General features: G+C 39.4%; 1 protein-coding gene across 3 annotated transcripts in view; it reads left to right on the top strand.

The window, feature by feature from the left end:
* Positions 1–8,838, top strand: part of SNX4 (sorting nexin 4) — a 36,686-nt gene extending 27,848 nt beyond the window's left edge. For 2 of the 3 annotated variants that reach the window (XM_057430095.1, XM_057430094.1), the window contains 5 exons: positions 4,150–4,239; positions 5,645–5,744; positions 6,577–6,722; positions 8,135–8,249; positions 8,664–8,838. In XM_057430095.1, the coding sequence (XP_057286078.1) occupies positions 4,150–4,239; positions 5,645–5,744; positions 6,577–6,722; positions 8,135–8,249; positions 8,664–8,711 (499 nt within the window). In that variant the 3' untranslated portion in view covers positions 8,712–8,838. The remainder of the gene's footprint in view (positions 1–4,149; positions 4,240–5,644; positions 5,745–6,576; positions 6,723–8,134; positions 8,250–8,663) is intronic. The other variant, XM_057430096.1, reaches the window with a different exon arrangement.
* The last annotated feature ends 3,423 nt before the right edge of the window (positions 8,839–12,261 follow it).

Genomic DNA, 12,261 nt, shown 5'->3' with positions numbered 1-12,261 from the left:
GATGTGGAACTCTCCCTCTTTCCTCTCTTTTCCCTCAACCCCAAAGTACATACAAGTAGAGTACAGAGAAAGTTGGGGGTGCGTTGTTTTTAGGTATACAGTGTTTCTGTGATTTGGATGCAGGCACAATTTTAGCATCCACATACTGTATTAAGTAGCTCAAAAGGTCTCAGGAGAACCAGAGGGTTTTCTTTTTTTATTATTATTTTGAAATTGTAGAAGTGTTTGGAATCCTTCCAGTTTTTCTTTTAAGCTACTATGCCAGAAACGGGTGGAATACTACTTTAATGTACTGCAGCCCTGATGAGATCCATTTGGTTTTGCTAGCAGCATTTTGTACCATGCAGTAGATGGTACATAGATTTGGACTTAATTACAGAGAGTTAAGAAATTTAATTAATCAGCATCAAAACTCCAGTAGATTCTTGAAACAAATACTGACTGGAAGTAATAAAGTAGAGAATCCTCCCTCTTTACATCTTTAGAGTCATTTGGCAGAGTATGCAAAGCACAGCCTTCAAAATAAGAGTCTAGCACTTCAGAGTGCTCGCAGAAGTGGTATTCTAGGCTACTGCTCTCTGCTTTTCAGGTAGTCATATATAGTAAGTGCAACAGTATAATTTCTCATCACTCTGATTCCTCTTCTGTAATTGCTCAGTACAGTTAAGTAACAACTCCAGCAAGAGATGGAAGCTGCTTGACACTTCATACAGTATTTTTTACTGATAAAGTAGAATTTGTGGGGAACTCAAGTTAACAGTTTTAGTTTGCAGTGCAGTTTTATGTATGTACTACTGCCTGGTTGTTATTGATGTTATGCCTTGTTAGGGGAAAGGATTTGAAGTGCTGTCCCAAACTGCCCTCATGTTCCTCAGAAAAATTTGTTTTTATCAGATCTTTAAGAATTTGAAACCTTCTGAATAATTTATTCACACTTCTGTATTTTGGCTAACATCATGGTTTGCAAACCAAAAAAGCTATAGTGTTTTTTTAGGTGGAGGGCTCTGGTGAGAAGAAATGGAGAATGCATTCTGCTTTCAGAGGCAAATAATGGAAGTAGAGAGGGAATACAATGTTAAGCACCTTCTGCAATATGCAGAAATTGAAGAGATAATGAAAACGTAGTATAATATAGAGGAGTTAAGGAGGCACAAAACATGTTTTCAGTGGTTTGGATACACCACACTAAGATGCGTAATCTTAGTGTGCGTTGGTTAGAAATGCGTAACCAACTAAAAGAAGTGGGTCACACTTCTCAGTCAGGAGGCTGAACCCTCTCCACACATCCGAGATGTTTACTATTTCTGACTGTAACACAGTTAGGGTTAAAGATCCAAGGTAATGGCAACAAGTTTCTGGGTAACTTGAATCACCGCATGAAGTCTGAGGTAGCTTTCATTGTATGTCATCTCTTCTGCTCTTGCACTGTCATACAACAATAATCTCTTGGTAACAAGCAAGAAGTAGCAGCTGTGAGATTGAGGAACTCAATTCAGTGACCCATGTGGTCTCCTACCAGGGAAGTTCATATCTATGATCTCTTGAAAGTATAACTTACCAGTCCAGTTACCATTCCCATAACATTAGACAGGATTTTACTGTGACAGAAAGCTACTTCAAGAAGTTTGACTAATACAGATGTTGAACTTCAAGACTAATTTAATTATCCTCTATCTAGCCCATATGTTGTAGTCTTTACTAGATGTTTGTTTAAACTTTCAAGTCGTTATTGTTTAGTATGATCTAAAACTGTTTAATATTTGGAGAAGACATCCCAAAGCTTATCTGGGTGTGTGCTATATATAACAGGATGAAGTTTGCTGAAGTGATAGAAAACAACAGAGTATGCTGAGAAAGCTTGAACGAATGGCTGTAATTCTGGCATTTAAAAGATGAAAGAAAAAAATGCTGGATCTTTGGCTTCTGTCCTTTAGTCTATTAATGAGAGATTCTTTGTATCAACTAGACTGTCATTGCAGGCTGAAGCAGTCTGAACTCAATCCAGGGTTTAGCTGATGATTCCCATGAAGAGTGGGAACATGTTAGGTACCTTTACAACTTACTGCAGTGTCTCTTCATAAGATTTTCTCTGGTTTGCCTACCTACTTAGGACAAACCAGTATTTCAGCTTCAGCTTAGGCAGTCAGAAATATAGCTTGTCTTATTACTTTTGGGTTGTTCTTTTGGTTTTGGTAGGTGGTTTTTTTTTTATTTGGTTGGTTGTTTTTTTTTTGGTTGGTTGGTTGGTTTGGTTTTGGTTGGTTTTCTTGTTTTGTTTCTCAACTCAAACTTCCATGTCACTATGAAACCATGTCCAGGTAAGGTGGGTTTTGCTTTCCTGGGGTTTTTTGTTTGATTTTTTTTTTTATTTTTTTTTTTTTTTTCAGAGGAGCTCTGTCACAGATGGGCTCTGTCACAGATGAACTCTAGCACTGCTTTAAACTTAGAACTTACTTGTGAATGAAATGTGGTCCATCTGCTACCCTGAAAAATCTAACCACTGTACTTAAACTATTGCACTTCAGAACTTAAAAATAGAGAGGGTAAGCCACTTATGACCTGTGTAGCTGTAGGATTTTTTCAGAACAAGTATATTTTTCAGCAGTTGGGCGTCTTCCTTACTTTGATTCATAATGTGAATTCTTGTTCTGCCTGTTCTTTTTCCCTTCTACTTAAACTGATCTGCTGTTGCTGGTCACTTCATGTTATGCTTATTTATCACTAATAGCCGTGGTAGGGCTTTTGCTGGGCATGCAGCCTCTTTGACTTTGCAGAGTATCAAACCAACTCATCTTCCTTGCAAACTTACAAAATTAATGAACAGGTGGGCATGTCTACAGCTGTTTCTCAGTCTTCCCATTTTTTCAGCTATTCTGTGCATAGCTCTTTGAAGAACCTTACTGCCCATGCTCTGTTGAGCATGCCTGAGGATGGCAACTTCCAGCAGGAGGGTCTTCCCTCAGATACCTCCCTTAGATTCCCAGGGGTTTAAGTAACCTTTTTGTTCCTTTTGGAGCTTGCAGGATTTTGTGTTCTCTCCCAGGTCACATTACCAGTTACTGTTCAGCTTGAAACTGCCACTTTTTCCATAGAGCCAGTTACTGGAGAGGCATAGGAAGAAAGGGAAAAACCTCAAAAGATTTTGCAAAAACTTTAAAGCCAAGAGGTGCTGTAATTCACATTTGGGTCCTGTTGTGCTGGTCACTAGACAAGTATGGGCACATGCTCGCTTCAGGGAGCCTGCAGCTGTGTAGGGGATTGCAACATACTTGAGAATCCAGACTGAGTTAGCAGTATAAATGAAGGCATTTGTGATGAGAGTTCATTCATTCTGTTTATCTCCAGTGACACATGTTCTGTACTGTGGGCTAAAGTAGCATCCTGTTTCTGTCACAAGTGAGATGTGCAGTTACCTCTTAGCTGTAGGCCTGTTCCTGCAGTTATGTCCAGGCAGAGTCATCTTGGTGAGTGCAAACTAGTTAAGTACTGTCCAATAAGCAAAAGAAAGTGCTTTTTGCCATTTTTAGGAGACATCAACCTAAACGACAAAACTCTTACTGAATACAAGACCTGTGAAGTTGGCCCGAGACCTTGTACTTTAGGTTTCTCCCTAAAAGGAAGGTTTAAATTTCTTGTTGCTTGGAATTGATATGCCTGACTTACACAGCAGACAAAGCAACAGACTTTCAAGGAGCTGAAGGACGAAAAGTTGCAGTGTTCAGAGCACCACTGTGAGTTCTGTCATACTCGGACTGAATAATGAACAATGAAAGCAGCCTCTTCGCTTTTCAGAAAGCACAATGTTCAAGTTCCTACACCTTAATGCTTTAAGCCTTGCAGGATTTCTTCTGCACCATGTCTTTCTTGCCTTGGGGCTACCTATTGACAGTCCACTGAAGGAATAAATTGTTTTTCTCTCCTTTAACAAAAACCGCCTCATCTTCAGCAGGAAACTGATGATTGATTTTTGTACTTGTCAAAAGATTCATTGTTGTAACAACCAGAGAAACGGTCCTGCAGGAATGTTTGCATTAGCTGATTCAGAGCTTACTTTGTGACTAGTGTTTCTGTCAGACAGGTGTCTTCTGTTGTTACTGTATGTGTAGTCCTTAAAGGTTAAATTAAGGAACCATGCCTGTTTTTCACCAGGTATGCAGCTTCTATTGATGACATACTGGAAGAAGAGGAACATTATGCGGATCAGCTGAAAGAATATCTCTTCTATGCAGAAGCACTACGGTATGTACATCAGTGTATAGCTCAAATGGAAGCTGTAGTCCTTTTCTCTAACATTGTGTTGGTATGAATTTAGTTTGATACAATGTTCTCTAAGAAGTGTAAAATTCAGTGTTGTGGAATCTCCATGTTCTCGCCTTTTAGTTTACTTACTCATATTTGATTGCCATCCAGGTGGCAATATAAATTAGAACTGAGCGGATAACTAGTGAAATAACAGAAAGGTTACAATCAGTATACTGTGGAAGGTAATGCTGTTTATTCCTCTCTTGAGGCACTAGAACAGATTGTCTGAAGAAGTGGTAAAGGCTTCATCCATGGTAGTGTTCAAGGCCACGTTGGACAGAGCCTAGGGCAACATGGTTTAGTGTGAGCCATTTCTGCCCGTGGCAGGGAGGTTGTAACTAGATGATCTTAAGGTTCGTTCTAACCCTAACCATTCTATGATTCCCTTGGCTTCTCATATAATAGTGCCACAATACACTAAAAGCGTCAGTTTTCAAACAAGCTAGGTTAAACAAAGCTGCTACAGCCATTGCAAACTCCAGCAAGTTTCAGAGTGTCCTATATAATTTTAATCTGCTGTACAGTATTGTGTATCTAAATAGTGATTTATCTGCTTAATTTTTTAAGTTAGCCTTTAGAGAGCAGTTGTCCTTTACAAGTGTGGAGACAAAAGCAAATTGCTTTATGCTGTAAGCCTAGTTATTGTTCAGCGCCAGCCCATGGAGAACAGCTCTTGGAAAGGTCCAGTGATGCTGTAGAGAATTGGGTTGGTGAGTGTGATGGCTGCTGTGTGGGAACTGAGTGCACTAGCAGCCTCTCCTGGGAGACGAATGTGCATCCGGCTGTGGAGTACGGATGTAGTGTTGTCAGCCCACACAGGACTGGGACTTACTGCAGGTGGCCAGAGAAAACTCTCCTCTTTTCCAGATGAAAGGCACTATATGAATCTAGGAGCACAGTTTCTTGTTTAAACTGTGAAGAATTTATGAACGAATGATACGTTGCTCCTGTGACAGGTACCATTTCCAGGTACCTTTTGTCATAGTTGTGATTTTTCTGTAATGTATTTTGAATAAAACTATTTTGCAGTGGTGTCCTCAAGTAGGTGGTAGAGCTTGCATTGCTGAATGTGTCTTGGAATGAGTCTGAAAAGAGGAACAGAATGCTGCTGTACTAAGGACTTTCTTTATACTTTGATCCAACCTTGCTTAGCTACAGCATTTGCAGAGTTACGCATTCTGTGATAAGGATGCTGAATTTGAGCTAGATAAATAACAGAATGTGCTGCCTGCCAAGAAAAAGAAAAAAAAAAAAAAGCATGATGCCATTTGTGAAGCTTAAATTGAGGGAAACGTAGCAAAACAAAGTATTATTGACAGAGCTTTCATTTCTTACTTTTTAGGGCAGTTTGCAGGAAACACGAACTGATGCAATATGACTTGGAAATGGCTGCACAAGACCTAACATCAAAGAAGCAGCAGTGTGAGGAGCTGGCAACAGGAGTGAGTCTTTTTCCACTTTATTCTCCAAAATGCCTCGTTTTTTAAATTTATTTTTTCTTTGAGCCAAGTTACTTAGAATGACATTTGAATGGCACTAAGATGCTGGCTGCTGCTTAGAAGAAGTGGTATCATGTGAACTGTAAGCATCTGAGGTTTTAAAGTAACTTGGTTCTTGGTGACATAAGCTGTTTGTACCCAGCTTCTTTTATTGAATTCTGAGCAAGTAAAGGGTTACAGGAAGTATGACCTGAGCAGAATAACACAAACAACTCGATCTTAAAGATCAAAACGTTGGGAATTATGAAGGGATTCCTCTGCCTTTTGAAAGGTGGATGTTACTCATATATGGTGTTAGTCCCTTTTATATGGAAGATAATGTTACTTAAAACATCATCTGAAAGTGGTAATTTAAAAAAAGTTTAGAATTCTTAATATTGCTGTTGAATCTATTGATGTTCTATACAGAACTACTTTATGGCTTTTCTTCCTCATACAGAACGCAAGACTTAGTTTCCTTCCTACTTCTGTAGGATAACTGCTCTGAAAGGCTGCCTGTATCAGTGGAATGACTCATTTATGGTCCCATCCACGGATCAGCCTTGAAGAGTTTGAACATCAAATTACTGCCTTCCCACTTTGCTCAAGCTAATGTGAGCTAATGTGAGCCACCATACCTCTCATAAGTTACCTATTAATGAAAATTTCATTCATGAATTGGAAGTAAAAGCAAAAAAGTCAGCTGAATAAAAAGCCCAAATGCTATTAAAAATCACATAATGTCTTGTGGCTGTGCTCAGGAATCCCAAACCTAGAGTGTCTCTGCTTTTTGTAGACTGTGAGAACATTCTCCCTGAAAGGGATGACCAGCAAGCTCTTTGGGCAGGAAACCCCTGAGCAGAGGGAAGCCAAGTTAAAGGTTCTAGAAGAGCAGATACAGGAAGGAGAAGAACAACTGAAGTCTAAAAATTTGGAGGGCAGGTAAACAGGCTTTCCTTTTTCAAAGAAAACACAAGGCTTGTCTTAGCAAAAGTCCTTGACTGGATGCATTTGAAGGTGTTTGTATTTTATAAGTGTTTTTAATATATTCTTGGTGTTTATGAGCTGTCTATAAAAGCTCCTGTCAGCTGCAAGTTGTGAAATAAAGTACCAGTACGTGTAGTTAGCTTCTGGTCTGAGTGTATGGCTTATGTAAAATCTGATGACTTTCCCAGTTACTGAGCCTACTCTAATGACTGACTTGCATGCTTTTATGTTCAGCTAGTAATTTGTTTAGCAGGTGGGCTTGTAGGTCTGCAGCTAAACAGCCTAAGACTCAAAAGCTGATTTGCTGCAAATACAGTATTTAATTTGGTTTATGTATATGGGTCCTGAGCTCATATTCTGCAACTTCTTATATGGAGGACGACAAACTCCTGTTTCAAAGAGACTGGAAGTTCTCGCAAGTTGTTTGAGTAGCTGCTTCTTGGTACTCTAATGAAATATTCTTCAGGAATGCAAACATAGAATCATAGAATGGTTAGGGTTGGAAAGGGCCTTACATGTAAAACAGGAGCTAACATTCCTAAAGCAATGTGATTGTGTCAGCACGCGTTCATTGTATAACACAAGGGGTAAACATGGGATCTCCTAATATGTTAGGATTAGAGCTGGAAAGATAAGAGTAGTTCATAAATAGTTCAAAACAACAAGACTTTCAGTAAATGCAGTTTCTTAATCATTTTGACAGAAGTACTGGAGATGTGCTTTTGTAGCTCTGGAAGCAATTTTCAAGTGAATACTTGTACGTATAGTCCAGCAAAAATGAAAGCTATGAATTACAGAAATCTACTTCCATTTTAGTTAAGGAGATCTAAAGACATATTCCCCAAACCAACAAAATTCCTGAAGTGAATTAAGTCAAATTTTCATTGTGTTTGTTGTACTTAAATGTCTCACATCCTGATGACAAGCAGGTTTTCACATTGGAAAGACTTAAGATTTTGACTTGACTATTGAAAAAGAAACATGCAATGTTGTATATGCTGAATGTTAGCATAGATAATTGGTTACCCAAACAGAATCTGAGGGAAAAAGTGTATTCTGGATTATGCTGGTTCTGTGTCAGTGATTCTTACTGGGAAAAAAAACCTCAACAAACCAACCAACCAGTCCGAACTCACCCTGTGAAACCGATTATCTGTTTTCAAAAACTTAAGATGAAGAATTGCGTTGTAGAGCCAATTATAAAATGAGGTGTGTCCTTATGCATAGTAACTACAGGACCTGGTTTACTGACTGGAAGATGGGTTGTCATATATGGCTTGTCTGCTGAGGGTCCAGAGGAAGGGAGACGAGCAGAGGGTGGAACATGTAAAACACTTGCTAACAGAAATAATTGCTTTTAATTCCAGAGACTTTGTGAAAAGTGCCTGGGCTGACATTGAACGGTTTAAAGAGCAAAAGAATCACGATTTGAAGGAGGCGCTTATAAGCTATGCTGTTATGCAGATTAGCATGTGCAAAAAGGTACGTTTAGTTTGTGAAAGGCCAGGCTGGTGTATTTATCATATCAGCAGGGCATCAGATGAAAACTTTCAATAACTAGGAACATTGCAGTCACAGAAGGTTGGAAGTCACTAGCGTAAAACCTCCCATGTATTCCATCCTACTGTAATTCAATGACATGTTAATGTTGGTATATGTGTATATACGCACGTATATAGATATAGATATATATGTATACACACACAAAGAGACATACATGTGTATCTGATAGGCAGTGTGGTCCAGTTCCAGTGTAGTCTCTGCCTTATTCTTGCATGAAGTTTTTTTGCAACTTTTTTGTAGAGTCTTCTGTAGGCGGAAGTCTGTTGATGAGGTTTGCAAACAAAGTGTATTTCCACCTCTAGATTTTTAATTTTTTCTTAATTTTTTTTTAAGGGGATTCAAGTTTGGACAAATGCAAAGGAATGCTTCAGCAAGATGTAATTATCTGGAAATGAATTCCTCCTCCAAGTGCCAGAGAACAGAAGCACAAATGTATAACACCAATGTTAAGTTGCTATGTGACTTACAAATCATGAAATAAATGAGTTGAGTGAATAGTTTTTCTTTCTGCTGATTGTAATTGTTACTCAAGGACAAAAAGGACATGTCATTAAATGTTTAGCCCTGATTGCCACTTCTGTGGCATGTTTTATGTGCAGTAGCAAATAATTCAGGGGTTAGAGAGTTACTGAAAACTACAGCTCTGTACTGAGGCAGAGGTTTAGGGAAAGTTATCCCAGAAAGTATGAACTGAACTGTTCTGAAACTTGTGAAACACCATGCTCTCTAATGTGTAGATCACTTCCAGATGACCTTTTTTTAGCCCTTGCTGTTTAGAATTTTTAATGCTCAAGGGTGCTTTGGTTTTATAATGGAACACACAGTTGTGTTCTTGAGGTCTACACCATAAAGAGGACAAAAAGTGAAATCCTATAATGCCTAGGGTGCATATTTAAATGCCTTTGCATGTCCATAGAGAAATGTGCTTTTCCAGAGTTCAGGTTAAGCAGTCTCAAACTCCTGAGATGTTTGAAACTCTCTACAGTAGAGGTGTTGTACAATGGTTTGATACAATATTCTGCATTTTTTCATTCCCACTTAAGTTTTAATATGGGCATTGATTTCTTATCAAACTTCTTCCTGCAAGTAAAGGAGACTGGTATTCCAGCTGAGCAGCAAAACCAAAGTCAAAGCTGGTAAGGAGCGGATGCAACTTCTGTTTGGTTGTTTGGAACCTGTTTACACTAGATGTGAATCTGGCCTGTGGTACCTCTTCTTGTAACTGAAGTGGTTTGGTTCTTAAAGGAATAGTTATAATGAAGATGCTGAAATAAAAATCCTGGTGCAACTTCTGTAGTACTCAAGAGCAGTGATGTGCAGAATCCACAGTGAGATAAGGTGTCTGGCGCGTATAATGATGTTTCAGTGTGTATGTGTGTATATATATACACCAGTATAACATGCTTAGCAGTTATAGGTACTTCTGTTAAATGTTTCCAATTATGAAAAACGCCTACCATTGTCTGATATTGGTCTTTTTCTGCGTACTTAAAGTTTCTGAGGTCTTGTGGAATTTGTCTGACTTGATCGCTAGTACTGAAGGAAGCTTTGTAAAATTCTGTTAAAAAGTCTGTGTACTTATTCTGGATTATAACACTTTTTTTTTTGGGGGGGGGATACTCCAGGAAGTCCTTAAATGTTCTTTTAATAAGTTATCTAAATGTAGTTATGTAGTTACTGGTATGTCCCATGTTACTCAGCAGCATTTCTTTTCTATAAAATCATTGTAAAGAATTCATAGGCCTGCTGTGTGTACACTACAGCTTAAAACTCTGAAGTGAAATGCTGGTCACCCTGGTAACCTGTGTTGGCTTTTTCAAAGCATGTGACAGTGACACTTCTGGCTGAGAGATGATGTTGGGCAGAAAGAAGTCTTGCCATTTAATAGCACTTACAAGGAAAAGCATTGTTTCGTTCAAAGGTTGCATATCCAGTTCTCATACAGGCTGAAGGACTTTTACATTCCAAACCAAGAAGTTGCACACTTGATGTATTCAGTAAACCTTCGAAAGGACTGGTGCCTTAATACAATACCATGAGGCGCTCAGAGTAGGTATTTTTCATGCACTTTGATTTTTGGTAGAACTTTCTGGTGCCTCTTTCCACATTTCACTTGCTGTATAGCTTATTCAATGTATTAGTATGCCTTTTTTTCCTTGCTAGTTGTACTAAATCTGAAAAGGGAACAAAACGGTTCTTGTAAGTTTTGTGCCAAATAAGCTAAATAAAATTGCTCTTTGATATTTTTGTTATGATGTTTTTTCTGACGACATGCTGTCTTCCCAATCTGACAATTGCTCTCCAGTTTCTCAAAGTAAGTTCCTGACCATCTTGGCTTTCAGATGGCTGATTTGCCTTTTAGGTGAAGAACGTAGTGCTAAGGCCAAAATTAGATGCTTTTTACAAGCTGGCTTTGATCCTTGCTTTGTTTTTTTTCCCCAGACGCAACCAGCTTTCTGAATTTCTTGTGTCCTCATCTAGGTAGGAGAAGATGCATTTGAACAGGGTTTGCATTGTTTGACAGAAATTGGGTGAAAGGTTATTTAAGGATAATGTCCAATAACTTCTTTTATTTCTGCTGTTTCCAGAAAAGCATTGTGTGTGGTCTGTGTACTTGTGAATCTCGGCAAACAGTTACGGTTTCTCCCCCTCTTTTAGCTTTTTAACTTCTTAAAGGGAAATAATCTAATTAATGGCTATTTCCATGTGGTTAATAGAGTCCACATGACACATGCACACTTGTGGAGTGTGCATTTTCCCAGTTACAGTGTGTATTTAACTTCTGTAACTCAATACGTTTTGCCTCAACAAGCTTCCTTCAGTTCTTCAGTAAACATTGGTGGAAGGCCTTGAGAATAATAGCAGGTAGGTAAGCATTTTAACTTTAATCTCTGTGATGATATGAAAGAGTTCACCTACATGAATGATGTGATTTGCGGACAGACCTGTTGCTTCTGTCCCAGGAAGCTTTGTTGGATGGTTTATCACTGCTCATGGTATCCCTGACCTTCACATTACTCACAGGACCTTGACATGTATATTTTAGTTGCTACTGTTTGCTCCTGAAATGTAGCTAGAGTAAGGGAGCCAGCTGAAATGGAATGATAAAGTATTTTTATGAACTCCTTTTTTAAATGTTATTTCAGTATCTGGCATCTCAGCCAAAGCAGAGATAACCCAGCAGCGGTGTGCGGAGAACGCCTTGGCAAGCACAGAGCAAATCTTGGAGCTGGAGTGCTGCCTGAGGAGCTTGCCTCATGCAGGTGAGCCAGAGGGACATGGCAGCTGCTGCCAAAAGTACGGCAGAGCAGTGGAGCAAGGCTGAACTCCTGGGACACCTTGTACTGTAAGCACTATATCCTGGGATGAGACCCTCTATTTTTGTGCATGATTCTCCCTACCACTGAAATTCTCTTGTGCATTTATTTGAAGAAATGAGAAAAGCTTTCTAAGATTCCCCTAAAGGGTTACAGAGAAGGAATTTGTCTTAATTCCCCACACTTCTCATGAAATGGCATGGCAGGGCTCTAATTCATGTTTCCTTATGTCCCCCTGCTCTGCATATCTGTGGTGCTGATGTCTTTTATTTGCTCCTAGAGCTGTGTGGGGGAGCGCAGTCTGGGTAATGAAAACCCTCATACAGAGCTGCAGCAGAAATAACGCAAAGAAATGAAATGAGAACTAGTGAAATGGGAGCCCAGGCTTTGGTGCCAAATCCAAGTACAGAAAACTTGCATATCACCAATGAAAGCGGTCGCCTGTGTAAGCAGTCACTTTGCTGCTGCCACAAAGTCAAGGTCTGCTCTAAGCCTTGTGGTTTGAGCACTCCTGCCTGGCGGGTTCCCTTCTGCTGCCACAGCAGAGCTTGGATTTCTAGGGGCAGCGGCATCTCACCAAGGATGCGACCCCTTGATCCAGCTCCTTGGCACTG

This window comes from Pezoporus wallicus, unplaced genomic scaffold (genome assembly GCF_028554395.1).
Source record: "Pezoporus wallicus isolate ANWC-B61680 ecotype Strahan unplaced genomic scaffold, APGP_CSIRO_Pwel_v1 contig_5261, whole genome shotgun sequence".
NCBI classification, from domain to species: Eukaryota; Metazoa; Chordata; class Aves; order Psittaciformes; family Psittacidae; genus Pezoporus; species Pezoporus wallicus.
This window is presented reverse-complemented; position numbering and strand designations above follow the sequence as displayed.